Source organism: Fundulus heteroclitus, chromosome 21 (assembly GCF_011125445.2).
Source record: "Fundulus heteroclitus isolate FHET01 chromosome 21, MU-UCD_Fhet_4.1, whole genome shotgun sequence".
Taxonomy (NCBI): Eukaryota; Metazoa; Chordata; class Actinopteri; order Cyprinodontiformes; family Fundulidae; genus Fundulus; species Fundulus heteroclitus.
This window is the reverse complement of record NC_046381.1, coordinates 3,650,500-3,672,621: the sequence shown is the minus strand read 5'-3', so window position 1 is coordinate 3,672,621 and position 22,122 is coordinate 3,650,500. Positions and strand designations below refer to the sequence as shown.

Sequence of the window (22,122 nt, the reverse complement as noted above, 5' to 3'; positions counted from 1 at the left end):
ATGTGCTCTCATTTTTGCACTCCGTTTTACTTTTTCAGACATGAATTTATATTCATCATGATTTGATGTCAACTCTGGTGGCGGGATTATCACCTACTACTGACACTTCAAAAGTTTTTTTTTGTTTTGTTTGTTTTTTGTTAAAGGACAATGTACAAAAATAGACCTAAGCAAGAGGAGAGACAAACAGTCAAACAAATGATAAATTACATTCTTCATTTTTTTATCCATCTGTTTTCATCTTATGTGCTGTGGCGGCATAAATAAATCATTGGATTTAAATTAAATAAGCCTATTAGAGAAATAGCTGATAAAAAAGAATGATCAAGATGCGTTAAACGTTTGACAAACACAGAACTTGCTGAGATAGAAAACCTTAAAAACAAAATACAGTGCATCACAAACGTCTTTGGTGGCAACATCAGTTGTCTGGTCTTCCCTTTGTTGGATGAAGTAGAATAAGTTCCAGGAATGGTGATCTTTGGAATTAAAATAAACACTATGAACCCCTTTAAAGACAACCGGTTCCTAAACATCTTAGGCTTAAGCACTTCTGTCACTGATGTCGTTCAGCTGTCGTAGTTTTAATCTAATATACAGTGCCTTGCAAAAGTATTCATCCCCATGGTTTTTTTTAACCCGTTTTGTTGCATTCCAACCTGTAATGCACTTATGTATAATCTGTGTGTCACATGATCTGTTGGTATAAACACGCGTTTTCTGAAAGACTCCAGATGCTGCAGCACCACAAAGACCAATGAGCTCTCCCAACAACTCAGTTGAGAAGTACAAGTCAGGGTAAGGTTATGAAGCAATATCCCTAATCTTTGATGTCCCCCAGAGCAGCACCAAATCCATCATCTTCAAATGGAAAGCACATGGTACCACCACAAACCTGCCAAGAAAGAGCCTGTCCAACAAAACTCACCAACCCGACATACATCTTCAAAGTTGTAGACATGTATGGTAAATTAAATGGTGCAAACTCGCAAAAATTCTGGTGATAATTCCAGGCTGTAAGGCAACAAAACGTCAAAAATGCCGATACTTTTGCAAGCCGCCGTAAGGAAAAGGGATTGTGTGGTACTTTATATCAATGCAGCTGAGGTGTCGCATGTAGAATTGCATTGCTACGGCGGTTTCTTGTTCATAGTTTCAAAGTCCAAGCTCTTACCTTCTGTGTTTTCTCTTTAATTCCTGTGTGTGCTACCAGGTTGGAAATCTCTTAAATGCTTCATAATAAATAAAGACATTCTGTGATCCTTGTTTCCAAACCGAATCTTACCTGAAGAGACCTTCAGATAGAGGTCTGGGGTCATACTCCTGCCAACAACTATCTGATCTCGGAACTCAGAAAACTAACAAGACGATCTTGGTTTAAGACCACAAACAGCTACACGTAGCACCAAAGCTGGAAATTACATCTTCAAAGAGTCTTTGATATTTACTATGTCCAAGCAGGTTTCTGTCTCGGAGAGACACAAGTTAAGAGTTTTTGTAGGTCTCGATGCAAAGGACGATGTACTCGGTGGAGCAGCTTCTCGTCTGCTGGCCAAGAAGCAGACCTGAGGTCAGGCTGGAGGACTGACCCATGACTGAGAAGTCGTCTGCTTGCCACGTCTCACAGTGTTTGTCCACGACTCTGAGGCCCCTGCTGGTGGAACCGTGCCAGATGCTTTTCTTGGGCCTATTGGAGAGAGGGCAGAAAATATCACTGCAGTGTATACAGGTCTGGCCAGAAGTCCACCTACACACATCCTGGACACGATTGTCATATTCATTTTGGGCTTTAAATGCTTTATTTTTATCTTTCTTTATCCAGGGTTAAATTATCACAGCCCATATTTTAAACACTCAGTTTGGGGGCATCCCATTATGCCTGCTGTATCCATTCAACAACAGTTCTGATGTATGATTCGGGTCATTCTCCCATTGGATAACCAAAATTTGTCCAAGCTTTACCAGTCTGACCCAAACAGCCCTCCTCAGATAAAGAAAAATTGGTCAGCATGTACAGAGATAAAGAAAAAAACATGCCCAACCCTAAAATAAATTGGAAACTCCCCACGTTCCTGTGGCACCGTCTACAGCAAAGAGGGTCCCCGACCAAGAAATGCAGCAAGACTACATCGAAATGAGCTGACTTCACCTTGGACTGGGCGTCCCTACAGGACAAATATTCCTTACACACAGAAAGCTAACATTTAGCATATTGAAAGTGTTCAAAAAAAAATACTTTCACTTTATTAAAAACATTTGTGATTATGCTTAGTAACAGAGTCTAGGCCCGAGAACTAAAACAGGAACTTTCTATTATTTTTAGCATTCCTGCCAATAGGAATAGTGAAATATTGGGTGAAATGCACAAGATAGCTAAAAAATGTCTGTGGTCAAACTTGCCAGGGGACATTAGCCAGGTATTGGAGTGTGTGTAAATATTTAAACCTTTGATGCATATTTTCACCATGTGTCGGTTGAAGAAAATCTTTGAGAAATTAAAACTTAAACACAATTTTACTTCTTCGTTGAAGGTGTAATCAGTGCACCCAAAAAAACGAGCACCTTCAAAATAAACCATCAAAAGCCTCAAATCAATGGGACTATAGTGCAGTTAATGAGTATGTAAACTTCTAACTGAAATTGTCAATGGCCAAGCCAAAAACAAGCCTGAAAAGTTTATACACACCAGAAGGGATCAGCTAAAACATCCCGGCCATCAAAGGAGTAGATGGGTATCCTGGGATTCACTGGCCCCCCGTTGCCGCTGAAAATGGACTGCCAGTTCCTGAACATCACATCTCCCTGAGGGGGACATATTCACTTAATGCAAAACGTTCAGGTCTGATCAGGCGTTTCCCAGCATGGAGAGCCCACTCACCCTGAGGTTGGTTACTGGCAGCGAGTCCCGGAACCCGGGGTAGACGACATGGACCAGGTCTTGCTTGCTGGACGAAATGAAGGCGCGGTAGTTGGGGGCCAAACCCATGGCCTTGGCCTGCTCGTAGCACATCCGGTCGGCCATGTCGAGCCCCATCATGTTCCCTGAGTGCGGCTGATTCAAGGCCACCAGGTTTAGCTAATTGGTGAGTAAGCAATAAAAGGGAATTCAGTCCATTAAATGTTTGCCCTGAACAGCTCTGGTAAGATGTTATAATGCCTACGAATCTGACCAAAGACCAACCAGAATCCAGGTATTACCCTCTCTTTGACGGATCGGACTCTCTGCACCGTCTCTCCTCTTACTTGATATGTAAGTCGAGGCTGAATGAACAGTTAAGAACATTACAACTCTCAGTGTGTGGTAAATAACAGATTGACATTTTAAGACGTGCACAGTACCTCATCTTGTGGAATGATGTTGTTGGAGAGGTAGATCAGGCTGCCAAGCTGGAAGGAAAAATAACTCATCAAGTCCACATTTTCACTTATATTGGATCACGTTGAATCAGGACAATAAATGTATGAACAGCATAAAACATACAGAAGGGACTATGTTGCGTTATACCAACATTTTGCAACATTCTCCACACACAGGTCAGTGATTTCTGCTGTACAACATCAATTGTCCCCTCAAACAGGCGGTTTCACTTTCAGACATGATCCCTGCTGATTCACAGCCAGAGAAAATCGTTTGGCTAAAACCGCCTCTTTCATTTCTCAGGAATGATCAAAGGACGTATTCCGGATGAAAACTGGTTTTAAATTAGCTGTGTTCTGAACGTGCGCTACCTGAAGTATTAAACATCACTCCTTGTTAGTACCTGTATTTCCTTCCAGCCCTGGGGAACCTTCAGGAAGAGACTTCCCGTTGCTTTGACGTAAGCCAGAGACCCCTCTCCGTCCCTCGACGTCTGTTGCATCATACTCTCTCGAGTCGAAAAGGTCTTCAGCTAAAAACAGTTGAGCAAGTTCATGAAAAGGGAATTAACCCCTTTAGACCGTTGTTGCAAACACATCTCAAATGTTTCCAGTCTTAAGGCAGCCGGGTGCCGCATTGTTTCCGCCAATGCCTGTTGGTGCTTGTTCCACACATACAAAGGAGGAGCATACCAGAAGAACTAGGATCTGATCTTGCCAGTCAGAATAATGCCCAATAATACCTTATTTTTATAATCTGGCATACCAAGTGACTAAAGTTATGTCTATTGTATCTGCTATATTCAATTAAACACTTACTACTTAATTTAGCATCTAATTCATGTCAAAAACAGTAAAACTTATTGACAGGATAAATAAACGTACAAACGCAGAGTTGCTTGGGGTCCCGGGGGGTCCGGGTGGTCCGGGAGGTCCAGGGGTGCCAGCGACGGTGAACGCTGGTGATACACAGAGATTAACACTGATTATAAAACTTATAGGTTGGTTTTCACCATATAATCAGCTACACTAATGCCGAGTTGGAGAGATCTGCCAATCTTTCATTGGTCCAGATAAACATGTCAATTAATGTTTCCAGAGAGAGATCTGACCATGAGAACTATTATCTCGCCATCTAAAAAGGGTTTAGACCTCTATGTGGTAATTTCAGAAAACAGGTTAGCATACACCATGTTGACAAAAGTATTCCCTCCCCTGCTTTGACTTGCATACGAACTCCAGGAACATTCTGTTTTTAATGTGACATTGGTCCAACATTTGCAGCAATAACAGCTTGAACCCTTCGGGAGAGGCTGTCCATGAGGTTCTGGAGTGTGATTTAGGGAATTTATGACCATTCTTTCTTATGGACATTGCTTTGTGGCTTTGTGATCTGGTGCAGAGAGTTAAGTCTGGTCTTTGACTGGCCCATTATATCAAATGAATATGTTTTGATCTAAGCCGTTCTATTGTAGCTCTGGCTGTTGTCCTGCTGGAAGCTGAAGTTACACCTCAGCATCAAGTCTTTCGCAGCTGCTAACAGGCTTTCCTCCAGGTTATTTAGCACCATCAATCATCTCATCTGAAAAAAGGCTTCCCGTACCATGATGTAGCCACCGCCATGTTTCACTGTGGGGATGGAGCGTTGGATTTTTACCAAACATAGCGTTTTAAGCTTAATTTACTATTACGGGGACGTCCGAAGGTAATCAGTTTCACTGGATTTGGTTTAAAGTTATCCGAGTAATTATAAGTCTAAAAATCGTGTAACTTCTACTTATACTTCCCAACTATGCACTGCATTTTTAGTATGTTACAAAAGATTCCAATAAAAATATTTTGTCACACAATCACAGACATGAATCTAAGACTTTTGAGAGGTTCTCTATTTAGGACTCTTTGACGGTAAAAGGTTCATACCTGAGCCGTATCTATGGGACAGTCCAGGTGGTCCCGGTGGACCTGGTGGTCCAGGTGGGCCGACGCCACCAGGTCTGCCATAGCCGGGAACGCCGGGGGGACCAGGCATCCCTGGGCGGCCAGGGGGTCCGAGCACCGACTCTCCTTTGGGACCCTAAATGAAGTCAGGTAAACTAAGTTGCTGATTATATTTTTCCAAAACAACAATCAGCCCAGCAAGCGAGGACTCACCACCAGTCCGGACCTCCCAGGTATGCCCGGTTGTCCTGGATACCCGACCTCTCCCTTTTCTCCCTTCTCCCCCTGGATGCCCTTTTCGCCCTTTACCTCCTGCAGGGACACACAGGAAAGATCCAACTCAAGAACATCAAGTAGGCAAGAAGAAAAGCGAAAGAGGGCAGTGAAACTTACCCATCCTCCTCTGGGGAAAAATGAACCTTAAAAAAAAACAAGGAAAAAATAACACTTATCAGTCGCTTTAAAAATATTTGAGTCATTAAGAGAGTCCCAGAATATTTTAGAAGCCAGCTCAATAGTTTCATCTCAGCAGGGTGACTGCACAAACCAAATTTCAAAGACTCAAAGCTCAGAACCCTATTATTTATCATTAATTATCAAAAAACAAAAACTGCTTTCTTCTTACTTTGGGGCGCTGGTAACCCTGGAGGACCCGTTTCCCCCTTCTCTCCTTTTGGTCCTTGGAGGCAGTTACCTGAAATGGAAAAAAAGATAAATGTGTCTTCTGTTGTGTTCCTTCCTTTAATTTCTAAGAAATAAATACCTGAACTCAGACCATGACTTTAGACAAACCAACCTGTTGCAATTGTTCCGTTGGGATGAAGCTGCAAATAATGACGCAGACACGGGACATAATCAAGCAATGATAACAATCACAGCATTCAATATCATCTATGAAAATGGCTATTTAATCCGGGGTGAGTTACAGTTGCCCATGCAGCGTAAAACCTGATGTGGTTTAATTTCTACCTCCGCCAGCTGAGCCTCCACCCTCCTGTTGTTCACATGCAGCATGCAGGAATATTTTGGAAACTCCCTGAAGATGTTCTAATTGACGAAACGTCGGTTAGTATGACAATAACATGCACATAAATGTAGGAAACGGGAGAAATATTTAGTGAGGTCTGAAAGGCGGAGGCATTTTTCTACCGCCTAATGAAAATGGAGCCACGAGCAAGCGAACCCGTTCTCTTAAAAGGGCCAAAAAAATTATCGATAGTTGTGAGTGAAAAGATGCAGGACGACAAAAAAGAAAAAAGCAGATGCTTTGTTGTCTGCAACTACGCGGTTAATTGTGTCATGCTTCGTTGAAACGGGATCGTAACCTACTGGCATTTTGCAGTTTGGTCTGGGAGGGATGGGGAACACCGTCTTCAGAAACAAAACAAAAAAAAAAAAAAACAACGACTGAGAACTTAGAAAAAGATTAACAAAAACGACAATTGGCTAAGAGGAAACAAAATGGATGCATATTTACTCCTTTGGGGCAGCTAAATATTCCTGGCTTGCCAGGGGGTCCGGGAGGTCCAGGAGGTCCCTAAAAGGGAGCAGGAGAAAAAGTCAGCAGAGGGAGTGAAAGTGAGAAGTTTATGGGTCAGATTACAACAAACTCCATCTGACACGCCCTGCCAAGAAGGGATGGGAAGGACTGGAATCCCCTCATGAAGCACATTTACTAGTAGTCTCTGTTCTACAAGCGTTGTCCAAGCCATCGCTGCAAAGATAATGAATGCAAACTTGTTTTAAATAATTTTTAAATGAGTAGGTGGTCGTCTTTTTTGTCTTTACACAAAAACAGAGTTGAAACCAGATTTTTACATAAACTGTGTGACAAAACATACAGCTTTTTCCCCTCACGGTACAGTCTAAATGTTGCTGTCTACCGGGTTGGATGGGCAGCACCAGTGAACGAACATTTAAATGCTTTAACAGAAATGTTCGATTAGAGTTAAAAGGGTCATGTTTCAAAATGCCTACTTGAAACATGACCCAGGCTACTTATTGCCTGTTGTTCTGAGCGCTGATCAGGTTTTATTGAAGAATTTGGTTTTTTTTGGTTGAGGTCATCTCAGCCGCATCTAGTTGCTAGTTCCTGTGGCAGAAATGCATCCCCACAGCATAATGCAGCCACCGCCATGCTTGACAGTATTAAGATCATCAGCCAGGTCATTTGCCAGTACCCATTTTATTTTCATGTGTCCAGAGAAATTTGTTTCTATTGGTCTGAAAATCTCTAAGGTGCTTCCTTATTCTATCTGACCCCTCAACTGCAAAGCGCTGATTGGTGAAGCGCAGTAGCAATGGCGGCCCTTCTGGGTGCTTCTATCACCACATGGGACCAATGGAGCACCGTGTTAGTGACCGTTGGGTTACCTTTCTCCTCCGATTATTGGGGTTTCCATTTCCAAAATAATGGACCCCAGTGCTTTCTGGGACATGTGGTGCTGCAGAAATGTTGTGGTGTCCTTCCCCTGATTTGTGCTTTGACTCCTGATTTAGGATGTCTGCAGACAATCAGCTGACTGGCTGCTGTGAGAACCTATATGGACAATTGTGTTCCAACAGCAAATCGCATTCAGTCTGGTGAGGTCATCACTCGTTGGTTAGGCTCAAGTTACAGAAGCATCTGAAGGCCGGTCGAAACAGGATGCACATGAGCTCAACTTAGAGCGCCACTGCGAAAGGTTTGAAAACTTCTGTGCTCATATTCAAAAAGTTCATTTCCTATTCTAAATTTGCAACAACAAAAAAATGTGTTCCCTCTGTGAATATTAGCTTTTTGATGTAGATTTCTCAAGCAAAACTACTTAAATACTCCCTGATGATAATACTATATTGAACTGTAATCATCCAGCGTCTTTTATCACGATGGCATAAAAAGGAGGAATATTTGTAGTGGAGGAATCCTGATAAAATGGAAGCGGTTCCGGCGTTTAACTCACTGGCAGGCCCTGTGGGTCCCCTTTCTGTCCTTTAGGTCCCAGCAAGCCAGGACGACCCTGCACACAGATTTAAATTTGAGTTTAGATTGAAACCAAATTAGACACTTGGAGAACTTTGGATGTTTTGATTACAAAGTCTGTGGTGTTTTAAGTTAAATCTTAATTAGTACATGTTTACTCTTTACTGTGAATGCTAATTAGGCTCATGGCGCTTACTGGTCGTCCAGGGAAACCGATTTCTCCTTTGGGTCCTGGTGGTCCAATTGGCCCCTATGGGCGAAAACCCACAGTATTTCTCAGATTCATCAAAAATCCTGATACATCAGCAGCTGGAAACTGTACACAATGTTTGAAATTGATATTTGCGCTGTTCTCAGTGAAAACTTACGGCAACTCCACGGGCTCCGGGAACGCCGTTATCTCCCTGCCAACATCGACACACAGTGCTGTGATTTACAGGCTTTTCCAAGGTAATTATATCCTAAGAACTTGCTTACATCCATTACTTTGATTGATTTCATGTGAAGCTAACGCATTGGGGGGAACTAAATGAAATGTTTAAGCTGCTGACAGGAAATCCTACCTTGATTCCTTTGGTTCCCACAGCTCGAGACAGATCTGACATTAAGGATCCATCTGCAGTGACGACTAATCCAGGCTCACCCTTTTCACCCTACACACAGACAACATGGGACAGGAGAAAAAGCAACATGCATGCACACAAATTAAACCGATGAGTCTGCGTGATTAATGAAAAACGGAACCTAATTGCAAGTCTTACACATTTTAAACTGTGATGTTTGTAAATCTCACTTTTATTCCTTGGTGTCCTGCTAAACCTTGCAGTCCGATGTCGCCTTTTGGACCTTTTGGTCCCTAAAACAGTTTTGGAAACCAAGCATTAAGAAAGCACCAAAACCAAACCTTTTTTTTTGTTATTTTTTTAGAACTATTATTTTCTGATACTCACAGCGGGACCCTGAGTTTCAAAAATCCCTGAGAAATTGAAGGCACCGTCTGTCGCATTAAGCAGAAGCTGAGAAAACAAGAAGGGAAAACCTCAAATTTCTGAAAGATGAACACAGCAGCTGCTGGAAAACATGTTTCCATCAGTTAACATGGTAGCTGAAGGTGAGACACCAGGAAAACTCGGTTACAATCTAATGGTCTGATGCCACTTACATCCTGGAGGTTGATAACCGGCCCTGGAGGTCCAGGGGGTCCGGGAGGACCAACAACACTGAGCCCATCCTGGCCACGTTCTCCCTGATGTAGAACATTGGACGTTTAGTTTTTTTTTGTTTGTTTTTTTTTTTTTTAAAGGTAGTCATTTATGCTGTAGGTAACCATTTCACCTTTAGTCCTGGATCTCCTTTGTTCCCTTTTGCTCCCTGTAAACATTCACACAGCAAGTCAAAGCAAGATAACCATTTTCTGCCGCTACATCTTAATTGATGCATTCTTTGTTATCAAATTGTTGGATATTATAATCAAATGTTTTCTCCTTAATCATGCAACATTATTTCATCACAAGCCTCTAAGCCACACCCATTTTGGGGGTGGGACTTTAAGGGATGTCTTGTCACACCTCCAAATGGGGGTGTGGCTTAAAAGCTTAGAAGCAGGTTCAGTTTACATATCCCTTTCTATTCATTGTATTCGTGGATCATTTATGATCTACTATTTCTTCTAGGCAAATCTTCACCAGCACTCTGAGTGACTGACCCTAAAAAACAGAGAACTACAGCTAGAAATAGGACACAATGTTTTTATGATCAATCATTTCGGACCTGATTTTATCCTGATTTTTTAATCTTATTTGAAAATGTTCTGGCTGAAAAACAACACAGTCAATGTAATTTATCATGATCAATTCAGCTAAGTTTAGTAGCACAAAATGAGGACTCCAAATTTCAAAATTAATGCTTGGGCCTCATATCTTCATAAGACTAAATAGTTTTGCTGCACATTAAGATTCGTCTTGAAAGTTTATTATTTTAAAAAGTGGTTTAATAGCATTTATGCCATCATTTGTTGTAAAAAATAAAAACCACCAACCTGTTCTCCTTTCAATCCATCCAGGCCAGGGAGACCCGATGGTCCTCTGACACCTAGCTCCCCCTGCAGACACCGTCACAAAACAACACCCGGATGACGCACTAATCTGACATGTTTGTGGGCTGTACTAAAAAGGCCGGAGCACCGCACCATCACTCAGACATTAAAACAAAACGAGCCCATTTCTCTGTGCTCTTGTGATCCGGTCGCCTGTGGATCGCAGCGCTTTCTTCTCCTCAGAGACGGAGATCAGGTCAGACAGTGAGGAGCCTGAGTCCGGACAGCATCTCTAGCCTCTTTAACAGCATGTGGTTCAAAGCTGGCGGGTCGTGTCACAATTAGGGCTCATATCACAGCTTTTTCCTGACCCGAAGGCTGGCGACCGTTAAGAAGCTTGTCTGATTGTGTTCAGACGTCTCACGGAGGGACAGTGAAGATAACGGCAGCTAGAAGGCTGACCTTTTGGCCTGGCTTTCCCGGGGGCCCTTCTAAACCATCTTCTCCCTGTGACAGACATGAAGGGGGGGGGGGGAATAAAGACAGAACAGACATAAATATTGAGCTATGTGTGAATAAAAATGCCCGTCCCCAAACCCATTGGTTTCACTGAGCGCCAACCTCACATTAAATCTACCCTGCAGGGGGAATGAGATGCCGAGATAACTCCCAGAATCAAATAAGTGTCAACGCGAACACACGCCACAATATCTCACCTTGGGTCCTGGAGGTCCGGGGATTCCTGGCGGGCCCTATAAGGCAGCAGACGCAATAAATAAGGTGAGCAGGAGGCTTTTGTGGCATGATTATGCTTTGTTAGGCACACGTTTATTGTCTGTACCCGAGGACCAGTGGAGGCTCCGAAATCATCCAGCAAGCCCGATCCTTCCAGATCCTCAAAAAAGAAAAAAGCAGGTACAATTCAGATTCAGTAAAGGGTTTGAAAAGTAAATCTTCCGTACGAATTAACTCTGTGATCTCTTGGACATAATTTAAATTTAAATTTGCGATAGTCTAAATGTGTCCACATTGCAAAAAGGGAACTACAAATCTTCTTGAAATTAGTGTATTGAGCAGGTAAATAGGATTATCAACCAATGGAATCAGTATTTTTAGAGAAAGAGATAGACAGACAGACAGACAGACAGATAGATAGATAGATAGATAGATAGATAGATAGATAGATAGATAGATAGATAGCACTTGAAATAAGATGGAGATGAGTTGTTTATAAGTGCAAAGATCTCATTCCATTGGCAGATAACCTTATTTACCTGCTCAAATAAGGACAAATCCACTAATGTCAAGAAGATTTTACTTATTTTTAGCTCCTTTTTCGCAGTATAAAAACAAATCCACTAATTTCAAGAAGATTTTATTTATTTTTAGCTCCTTTTTCGCAGTATAAAAACAAATCCACTAATTTCAAGAAGATTTTACTTATTTTTAGCTCCTTTTTCGCAGTATAAAAACAAATCCACTAATTTCAAGAAGATTTTACTTATTTTTAGCTCCTTTTTCGCAGTATAAAAACAAATCCACTAATTTCAAGAAGATTTTACTTATTAATAGCTCCTTTTTTGCAGTATAAAAACTAATCCACAGCTCTGTTCGGCTGTTTTCAGCAGACAAACTATGAACTTAAGGAGTAGAATTTTGTTTAGTGGCATTAAGCTGAAGGAGTTTAGTTACCTTCAAAGATTTTCAGAACAAATCCTTGACTCTTCATAAAGAGTGGATGTTTTTCTCAATAAAAGGTGAGGTAGTGTTGTGGTATGCTCGCCCCAATAGTCATGGTGTTGTCTGGTCTTAGTCTTAACTTGACCTCGGGTTAGCTTCTTTCTACTATACCCCACGTTAGGTCAGCTCTGGTTATCTTTCATAGAAAGAAAACCAGACCTGACCTAGAAAGAAACTGTGGAAATATGAATTTAACTTTCATCTGTAGGTTTGGTCCTTTAACTTGTAAAAAAAAAGTGACCTCATGGTCTTGTGTAAGAAGAGGAGAGGCCAGTGGAAAAAGGCCAAACTGATCCCGGCAGATCCGGCCCACCCACTGCACGACGAATTCAAGCTGCTTCCATCCAGATGCAGACATCGGCTGCCAAGAATCAGGACTGACCGACTAAATCATCCATTTATCCCAACAGTGATTAGATTTTCAAACTGTATCGTGTTTTGCTATCCGTCTTTGTGTTTTACTACCGGCTGTGCAATCAGCCGCTCCCTGGGGATAATAAAGATTCTTGAACTTGAACAAAGTACAGTTCACGTTTCTGCAACCAGGTTATTGCGGCTCTCTTAAACCTTGCAGGGATTCGTCAGGCTGCTTTTCTGTCGTGGCTTCAGACAGATTTTTGTTTCCTTAGAGCAAACAAGACATGAGGTTTGTGTGCAGTGCGGTCTCACTGCAGTAATGAGAATAATAATTTAAAATGAATCAAAAGGAGCTGAGAGAGGCCAGTTAGCCAACGCTTTGCAACAGTTATTGGCGGCTGACATGAATGTCGATTAGCTCATATTAGGGGGAGGAAACTCTGCTTAGACTATACAAAGGATGAAGTATTTAGATTGATGTAACCTTAAACTTGCTGTAAGGAGCAAATATTGATGTAATGTTTCACAGCATTGGTAGATCCGTGGCCTCCTAGCTTTACTACAACAAGTTTTTTTAACAAAAATGTGACGGGCCCCCTTTGTACTCTGATAAAAAAGGGGGCTCATCTAAGTATAAATGCAGCTGGTCTATGAAGACGTCAGAGGTTTGATAGAGAACCCTGTTAAAAAAAAAAAGCCATAAGAAGTCCTGTTTACAGGGAACACAGTAAACACGTAAGATGCTGCTTTGGTCAGAAACTAGAGCTGAATGCTGAGAGTGGCAGAAAACTAAATCTTAACATCAGTAAAATACAGCGGTGGCCGCATCATGCTATGGGAGAGCTTTTTTTAGCAGAATGGAGCTGAATACAGAGAGAAAAACGTTCAGAGGAAGCAAAACACTGGAGACCGGTAGGTTGATCTTCCAGCAGAACAATGACCCTAAACTAGGGCTGGACGATATAGAAAACAAGCATATCGATAAAATACAAATCACATTGATCAATAATTATCAGCAAATTCAAAATGTATATTTTAAGTACAGCCCTGGTCATTTTATGCTGCTGCTTAGCGACTTATTTCTAGATCCAGAACACACAAACACTGAATTCAAACTCAACCCTTTATTCAACCTACTTTTTACCAAAACTGCAAGTTTTAAAAAAAATAAAAACAACATACGCTCTTTGAACCCTTTGAAGGGGGCGGAGTTTGGTGACAGATAGTTCCTGGATCTGTTTGTGATTGGTTGGGAGGATGCAGTAACTAATAATAATCTACATGGCTAGAATGAAAAAGGAAGGAAACCTGTTTCTACCATCGATATACGTCTATCGATCGATATATATCATTATTGATTTATCATCCAGCCCTACACTAAACATGCAGGCAGAGCTACTATGAGTGGTTCTGATCAAAGGGGACAAGCTCCAATCCTTGAGGGTTGGTATCTTGTAATATTTTGCCATGCATCTCTCTTTAAACACAACTAAAACAGATAATTAGGTCAATAGCAGGACTCTGTAGAACCCAACTCTGCACTGGGGAGAAAGTTCAGCCATTTGGATTCAGGTGCTTTGGACCAGGGAAGCATCTAAAAGCTGCAGGGCAAGAAATCAAGTTTGACTACTGGTTTAGGGGGGGGGAAAGCATATTAATGAGTTAGAAATGGCCAGTTAAACCCAACTTAGAATATGCGTCGAGACTTGGACCAAGAGAGATGGTCTTCGACCAAACTGACTGTAGCCAAGCTTTCAGTATTTCATTATCTACATGCAAAACTGGTCAAGACACCCCCAACAGACTTCCTGCTGTAACCGTGGCAAAATTGTGCTGATTGTGAGAGCATGAACACAAGTGCATCCCACACTTTTCACATGTTGTTGGAAAGAAAACAACGGAGCATTTTCCTCCCACTTTCTATCGGTTTATCACCGAAAATCCAAATAAAATGCATCAAAGTTCGCGGTTGTGAGGTGAAGAAATGCAGAAAAGTTCACGGATGACTAAATTATTTGCAACCCACTAACGTGTGGTGGGCACACCAACAGGGCAACATGTGTTGAGGAAATGTAATAATTAAAAAATAAACTACCTCAAACGCCCTGGAGAGGCCTCGTGCTGAGGTTCCTGGGGGCCCAGGAGGTCCAGGTGGACCCCTGGGACCGGGCTGCCCCTCGCTGCCAGGTGACCCCGGTAATCCTGGAAACCCCGGAGGGCCCAGATCTCCCTGCAGGAGACAAACTCAGTGTGTTAAATCTAAGCGCCTCAGTGGTTCTGGAGCCAGAACAACAAAACCCATCATAATTATGGGTCGCTAATGCTGGTAATGGTTCATTATCCTTCCAGACAAGCAGTAAAATAGGTCGTACCTTTGGTCCTGGTGGCCCGCTCGCTCCAGGCTCTCCCTTTAAAACAAACCAATGAAAAAGGAGCAAATTAAATTAGCTGCGGTGTCGACTGCAGACGGATTCTGGTCCGCTTTAAAAAGCAGCGCAGCCTTTGTTTACACTCGAGCTTCGCTGCTTTATTAGTCCATTGGGTCGCCTCATTAAGAGCTTGGCTTTTCGTACTGGATAGTTACTTCGTTTGTGTGTAATTGTTTTTTTTTTATTATTGTTTTAACAAAAGGGTTCAGAGATCTGCAGAAGGTAAATTGGGGTTGGTGGATGCAGAGGTTGTCATGGTGGAGGTTACACTTGGCCATGACGTTTTTTTTTCTAGATAGAGGAGGAATCCAGAAAAAATTGCAACATAAGAGGCGGAACAAGGGAAATTTAACAGACGATCCTATTTTCTTTCTCAATGGGAACACAAATTGACGAGTTTCCGTCTCACCTTGTCTCCTTTCTCTCCCGCAGGCCCTGGGTCACCATCTTTCCCATCAACCCCCTGCAACACAGGCAACAGCCTCTTTATAGTTCAGCTTTTACCTCCTGAAATGATGTGAACAAAAGTTGTGCAACACACAATTTTAAAACAGCAGCCGCATTTTAAACAACTCGTTACACCTATTTTCCAGCGAAATGTATAACTTTTCCAAACAACTTCCCAGAAGTTGTTTGGAAAAGCAGACAGGCTTTAAATATAAAACCTGCAAAAATAAAAGGGGGAGGGCTGTAAAGTGGAGAGTGGAGGAATGGAACTACATTAATTAAAATATCATGACAAGTTACTTTAATTCAGGAATTCATTCAATAAGGTGAATCACAAGTTATAGAGCAGGGATCACCAACCTTTTATAAACAGAGCTGCTTTATTTGTGTTGTGTCACATGAAGGGCTACTAGTACTCACCTTTGAACTAGAAGAGTCAGAGTTCACCTTAAAGTTATGTAAAATAAACATATTTTTCATGCTTTGTTATAGATATTGTCGCTTTTAAATCTATATAATTGCAAGTGTGAATAAAAAGGAAGAGTAACGCAATAAAATAAAGTTTTAGATGCATCTCGCAGGTGGATTGTGTTGTTTTTTTGAGCAGGCTCGTGGGCCCCACCTGTGGTCCTCGGGGGGCTACTTGGTGCCCGCGGGCCCCATGTTGGTGACCCCTGTTATAGAGATTCATCATTTACAAGGAGATTTACTGCAGGACATCATTTCATTTTGATGATTACAGCTATGAAACAAAACCTAATTCAGTTTCTCACAAAATTGGAACACAAAAAGGAAGGAAGGAAGGAAGGACACAGGAAGGAAGGAAGGAAGGAAGGACACAGGAAGGAAGGAACAAACAGAGTTTCTGAAAAGAGAGCAAACATGAGTCGATATAATCTGAAATCAACTCACTGACATTTATTTCATCCCCTGTAAAACTTTACAGGTTAATGTCACATTTTTATGTGTGAGGCATCTAGTGAGTAAAAGCTGGCAGGGAGCTAGAGTCTTACTACTTTGAACTATCAGACCCCCCCCCCCCCCTCCCTTACAGGTTAGGAGAATAATTTAGCTCTTCAGGTTTTGGGAGCTAATCAACATGTGTCATATAAAGTCTTAATTTTTCTGAAAATTGCTTCGCCGGGTTCACAACTAAATGAACCATAAAGGCTAGCGACGTCCCTGCGGCCGCTTTAGGACGGTGCTCCAATCATGTCTCTTATCTGGTGAAAGATCTTATTAGCATCACTTCCCTCCGTCTGTTGAGTTGATCGCGTCAGCCACCAGGCGGATGAGCCTCGTCCTAGCCGAGGGCGAAGCTCCTGGGGGGGGCAGCTATGAACGGTCTCATGCAGCCAGCCTTGGGCTAAGCCCCAGCAGCCAGAGGCAAGCCCTGCAAGCTGTGTGGCTAAGTTTATATTATATGAGCCGTTAGTTCTGTGTTGTGCTCTAGTTTTTGGCGATACTTGCTTGATAACTTTGTTGTTGTTTTTTTAGCGGTGTGTTTTCTCTACAAGTCAGCAGAGCGGCCCACCGTGAGCGACCAAACAGCGGTGAAATAATGAGAGCTGCTAACGCTCCAACGGAGAGGCACAGCGGTCTCTGAGCAGGAAAGGCACCGCTCAGGCCTGAGAGGACCTCCGTTTAGGTCCTGGAAGAACTTCTTGGATCAGATCAGACTGCCAACGTGAGTCCCCTGTCGGATTAAATAATCCTGTTCCTGCTTTAGTTCAAACTAGAGAACGTCAGGTCAGCATTCGGAGAAGGGGGAACACTCACAGCGAGTCCGGCTTCTCCCTTCTCTCCGTCTCTCCCAGGAACCCCAGGAGGCCCTGGAGCGACACCTGCAGTCGGGGCTCCCGGGGGGCCGGGTAGTCCTGGGGGTCCTGGAGGCCCTGGGGGACCCTGGGAAGAGAAAACATAGAAGGTTGAAAATAAGCATTATGTGAAAGAAGGACCTTTAAAGTGCTTTGCAAGAATGTTAATTTATGGAATAGTCCGACACAAACTGGTGCAGTGGAATAAAACATGGTTTTATTTGTAGAACCGCTGTTTGCTGCAGGTAACAGCTGCAAGTCCTTCGGGTATGTCTTTACTAGCTACCAATACAGAAAATTAGATTTCTGTCCATTCACCTCAGCAAAGTGTCTCCAGGTGAGTCAGATTGGATGGAAAACCTCTGAAAACAAAACTCCTCAGGTCTGGACTTTGACTAGGCCGTCCTACATGAATAACCTTTGATCTAAATCCTTTCATTTCAACTCTAGCTGTATGTTTTGTGTTGCTCGCCTGCATGAAGGTGAACCTGCGTCTCAGTCTAGACTCTTTTACAGCCTCTAGAAGGTTTTCTTCTGCCATTGGCGTGTTTTTATCTCCATCCATCCTCTCATCTCTGACCAGCTTTTCTGTCACTACAGAAGCATAGTACCCCACACCATAATGCTGCTGCCACCATGTTTTACTGTGGGCACTTAGTTTATAAAACCACCTTGTGACAAAAACTCTAACTCTGTTTAAAATGTCTTCATTAACTGCTGGAGAACCCGTGCTGGGTTCTTTGGTCTTCATGATGCCGTTTGCTCAATAAAGGTCCTCTAACAGACCTCTGAGGCCAGACACAGAACACCCGGATTCACACCGAGGTTACCTTAAACCACAGATTGTTGGTGAAGAGTCATTCAGGTCATGATCAACCCCAAAAAATGGTTGAAACTAAAACAACTGGACTTCTATTCTGAAGCTGAAGACGTTTCGCTTCCCATCCAGGAAGCTTTCTCAGTTCAAGGGCTATGAAGCTGGGTACTCTACACTACTCCAGACATTTTGAATAGAGAAAGCTTCATGGATAGAAAGTGAAACGTCTTCAGGTTCAGATTAGAAGTCCAGTTGTTTTAGTTTTTAACCTTTTTTTTGGATCTTACTCATAGCTAGGCTCTATCTACTAATGAGGTGACAGCTGGGATGTACGGGGTTTAATAAAAAAAAAGCGCACCATGTTTGTCATATTTGTAAAAAGCTGGGAAACAATGTTATAATTTTGCTCATACTTTGCATAAATCAAATACTTTGTGTAGGTCTAGCACATAAAATCCATACAGATAAAGATTGTGGAGCTGATGTGGACAAAATGTGGACACGTTTCCAAAGGACAGTGCATATCCTCTTAATATGCAGCTTGGGTTCCTTACCCTGATGACCTCTGTGTCACTGTCAAAGTCCTCAAATCCAGACCCCTCCTGTAGACAACAGCACGGCACCAGTTAGATCAGGGATCTCAAAGGGAGCTTAAGGCATCAATGTCTTAATGAGAAGATTAGAAATTGACCATAGAAGATTTGCTGGCTGGACCAGGAGGACCAGGAGGCCCGGGAGGACCAGGAACCCCCAGACCGGGGTCACCCTGTGAGAGACGGCATCAGAATTATCAGTTCACCTTAACTTTGGCCAAATATTTGCGCCTTTTCTAATGTGCCTAAACACCAGGCCTCCTGATGATGTTTTTAAGGAAATGGTACTCCTTACCTTCTCTCCTTTCGGACCAGGATCTCCTGGTAGTCCTGGGAATCCTGATGGTCCCTGGGGATAAAACAAATAATAAAAACATTGATCCCAGCCACGTTCAAGGTCAAATTGGATGGAAGACAATGCATCATGGGTAAAGGTTGACAGGTCAGCATGTGATAACAGTGCTGACTACACTGGTACGAGTGTTCTTTGACAATACATTATGATGAACAGATCATGATAAATACTGAATACAATAGCTATAAAGATGTAGAGCAGAATGAAGAACGTGCACCCAAATAACAAAACAAATAATGTATTTAAAAAAAGAGAATTAGTTTCAGTTTCAGACGGCACACGTTTGTCTTATCTAAAGCCGGACCTTTATGTGGTGCTGCTTGTCCCACCACAGGGACGGTGTGTTGATAATTATGTACATTGGTTCTAAATTTAAATGATACTAATACATAAAACATAAAACATTGAATCTTGTTTTTAATGTGGCCAAATACGAAGTTAAAGGAGCTTAAATACTTTTGGAAGACAGTGAAAGATAAACCAACACCACACAGGCTGATGAGAAATGACATTGGCTCATTCGTATAACATGTTTGTATTTTCTGGAGAGAGTCCGAGACGGCAGAGAAATGCACTCACCGACCACTTTATTAACAATTAAACAGGCTTATTTAACACAAATAGCACATCAGCCAATCACACCGCAGCAGCTGCGCATTCAGAGCATCGACCGGAGCTGAGGACGGCTCGCTGGAGTTTACAGCGAGTGTCGTAATGGGGAGGAAAGAGGATGTGAGGCTACACGGCTGCTGGCTGAGTATTTTAAAAAAAATCACAGATTCACCTTCACACACACAAGCATCTCTCAGGTTTACAGAAAGGTCCGAAGAAGAGAGAATATCCAGTGAGCAGCAGCTGTGCGGAGGAACATGCCTTGTTGGTGTCAGATCTTAATGGGCAGACTGCTTCAAGATGAGGGAACGGCAACAGCAGCTCAGATCAGCACTTGTTAGAACCGAGGCATGTGGAATACCATCAGACCTCTAAGTAGCTGTGCCACAGCAGCAGAGGACCAGAGGAGGTGCCACTCCTGTCGTCGCTGAGGAGAGGAGGCTGCAGCTGGTGCAGGCTCATCTAAACTGGACAATTAATAGACTGGGAGGAAGTGTCCTGGTCTGATGAGTGTTGATTTCATTACAATCAGTGTAATGGTGGTGGTGGTAGATCTCCTTTGGGTTTGAGGCACCATGGATGTCTATCTAACAAATCTGCAGCAACCGTGAGCTGCTGGCACGTCAACATTGACCCAAACTTCTGAATCTATGCTGTACAGAATTAAGAAAGCTTTAAGGTGGCCCAACCTGGAACTGGCAAGCTGCTCCTTATAACGTGGCCAGTGAGTACCCCGCTCTCCTTTTTTTTTAAATCGTGTTCGTCTGCCTTTCAGAACAAGGGAGATTCCCTTTTTAACCCTCACTGGAAACTAAATAAGCCACAATGAACTTGTTTGATGGAGAGATGACCAGTTGGACCCCTAACAGGATGCTGCCCTGGGCAGTGAGCCGTATCCGTTGCATCAGGAATCTCTGCTTAACATGATTTCTTTGCCATTCTTGGTGTCCAAGTGAGATAATTCCTGCATAATCTTAACTGAGACAGCAAAACATGCGACCCAGAAAACAGACACCACTAAAAAATATTAGGAAAAAAAAATTGTTTTACTCACTGGCAGACCATGTGCACCTTCCATCCCCTGGAGAAGGGACAAAAATAGAAAACCATCCATCAGTGTGCGCTCTCTGCCCTGCAAGCTTGATAAACAACTAAACGCTGCTGCTCTCAAAGCCGCAGCTAAAAATAGAAAATTCAGATTGCCGCAAAAACAAAAACAAACAAGCAGATTAGATTGAAAACTCACAGGCTCGCCATCTTTGCCCGGAAGTCCAGTTGGGCCCGGCGGACCCTGTGGGCCTTGAGGACCTCTTGGTCCAGGGTCCCCTCCCTCAGCCGACGCTTGTCCTGGAGGGCCAGGGGGTCCTGGGGGACCAGCTGGACCCGGCTCCCCTGGTTCCCCTTTCTGTCCCGTAGACACCTGAAGGGACTTTGCATGGAAAAAAGCCTTCATCCACAACTTTCAGAGTAAACTAGCAGTTATTTCTAAATAATGCCCCATGCTGCATAAGTTTGAAAGGAGAAGTTTAAATGGGGCAGAGTGTCCGCTCCATGCATCTGGGACACACTCACATGGCAGGGTCAGGTGGAGATTACTACTACTATCTATTATCTACTGCGCTACTCAGGTGTAGATTTATGCTGCGCTTCAAATGCATAACCTGTCCAGGTGAGGAGGCCAACTTACAGTGTCAGGCTGAACCTCAGAGGCGTCGGTCCGAAATGCGGTCGCTGTAAGAGACACACATTAAAATACAGCAGCTCAGTTTTTACAAAAGAATTAAGAAATGTGGCAAGTCAGGAAGAGACAGAGCATGTGGATAAGCTGTTGGTTTGGCGCTGGTGAAAAGAGGAGGAATGGCAAAAGTGTTTATTTACCACCATCTGGTGGCCAGACTTAGAATTACAATAAGAGCTGTTGGCTGACAATGTTATCACCAACATCTAAAACAGGGGTGTCCAAACTTTTCGGCACGTGGGCCGACATTGTCAGGCCAAAAGTACTTGAGGGCCTAGATAAATAGGTAAACATGTTAAAATATAAGTTATTAAAAATTAGGTTGTTTTTTTTACCCGCTTTACAAAATATGATCATTTCAATTAAACAACTTAGTCAGATTTTGTGAAGGAAAGGGATGTTAAAGCTCTCTAGATCAAAAAATCAGTCCGCACATTGGACATGCCTGATCTAAAATAATGATACCCGACAATAATAAAATATATATTCAACTTAAAGATAGTAAATACTGTCTCTATATACATTAATTTACATTAATAGCCAACTGTAGTATGATACATTAATTTACATTAATAGCCAACTATAGTATAATACATTAATTTACATTAATAGCCAACTATAGTATAATATTAATAATAATATTAATAATAATAATAATAATAATAATAATAATAATAATAATAATAATAAATAAAATCGAAATACCTACATTTATATTCATAAATATAAATACATCTTAAAACGTGTGATATTAAAACTTGATAGATGATAATCAAATGTCAATAATAAATACTCTCTATATACATTAATTTACATTATTAGCCAACTGTATAATAATAATAATAATAATAATAATAATAATAATAATAATAAAGTCTAAATACCTACATTTATATTCATAAATATAAATACATTTTAAAACGTG

At 42.2% G+C, this 22,122-nt stretch overlaps 1 protein-coding gene across 1 annotated transcript in view; it reads right to left on the bottom strand.

The window, feature by feature from the left end:
• Nucleotides 1–628: 628 nt before the first annotated feature.
• The window catches only part of LOC105931187 (collagen alpha-1(XVIII) chain), an 87,635-nt gene continuing 66,141 nt past the window's right edge, over nt 629–22,122 (bottom strand). The window contains exons 9-45 of the mRNA XM_021320141.2: nt 21,147–21,190; nt 20,706–20,888; nt 20,514–20,540; nt 18,788–18,841; nt 18,591–18,665; nt 18,454–18,501; nt 17,045–17,170; nt 15,228–15,281; nt 14,762–14,797; nt 14,485–14,619; nt 11,134–11,187; nt 11,009–11,044; nt 10,755–10,799; nt 10,296–10,358; nt 9,593–9,628; nt 9,420–9,503; nt 9,208–9,273; nt 9,051–9,113; nt 8,821–8,910; nt 8,626–8,661; nt 8,454–8,507; nt 8,238–8,294; nt 6,773–6,832; nt 6,625–6,666; nt 6,265–6,342; nt 6,092–6,119; nt 5,921–5,989; nt 5,689–5,714; nt 5,509–5,607; nt 5,278–5,431; nt 4,243–4,316; nt 3,762–3,890; nt 3,340–3,387; nt 3,199–3,261; nt 2,879–3,076; nt 2,687–2,802; nt 629–1,687 (exon numbers count right to left, since the gene is read on the bottom strand). Of these exons, the coding sequence (XP_021175816.2) occupies nt 1,486–1,687; nt 2,687–2,802; nt 2,879–3,076; nt 3,199–3,261; nt 3,340–3,387; nt 3,762–3,890; nt 4,243–4,316; nt 5,278–5,431; nt 5,509–5,607; nt 5,689–5,714; nt 5,921–5,989; nt 6,092–6,119; nt 6,265–6,342; nt 6,625–6,666; nt 6,773–6,832; nt 8,238–8,294; nt 8,454–8,507; nt 8,626–8,661; nt 8,821–8,910; nt 9,051–9,113; nt 9,208–9,273; nt 9,420–9,503; nt 9,593–9,628; nt 10,296–10,358; nt 10,755–10,799; nt 11,009–11,044; nt 11,134–11,187; nt 14,485–14,619; nt 14,762–14,797; nt 15,228–15,281; nt 17,045–17,170; nt 18,454–18,501; nt 18,591–18,665; nt 18,788–18,841; nt 20,514–20,540; nt 20,706–20,888; nt 21,147–21,190 (2,852 nt within the window). The 3' untranslated portion in view covers nt 629–1,485. The remainder of the gene's footprint in view (nt 1,688–2,686; nt 2,803–2,878; nt 3,077–3,198; nt 3,262–3,339; nt 3,388–3,761; nt 3,891–4,242; nt 4,317–5,277; nt 5,432–5,508; nt 5,608–5,688; nt 5,715–5,920; nt 5,990–6,091; nt 6,120–6,264; nt 6,343–6,624; nt 6,667–6,772; nt 6,833–8,237; nt 8,295–8,453; nt 8,508–8,625; nt 8,662–8,820; nt 8,911–9,050; nt 9,114–9,207; nt 9,274–9,419; nt 9,504–9,592; nt 9,629–10,295; nt 10,359–10,754; nt 10,800–11,008; nt 11,045–11,133; nt 11,188–14,484; nt 14,620–14,761; nt 14,798–15,227; nt 15,282–17,044; nt 17,171–18,453; nt 18,502–18,590; nt 18,666–18,787; nt 18,842–20,513; nt 20,541–20,705; nt 20,889–21,146; nt 21,191–22,122) is intronic.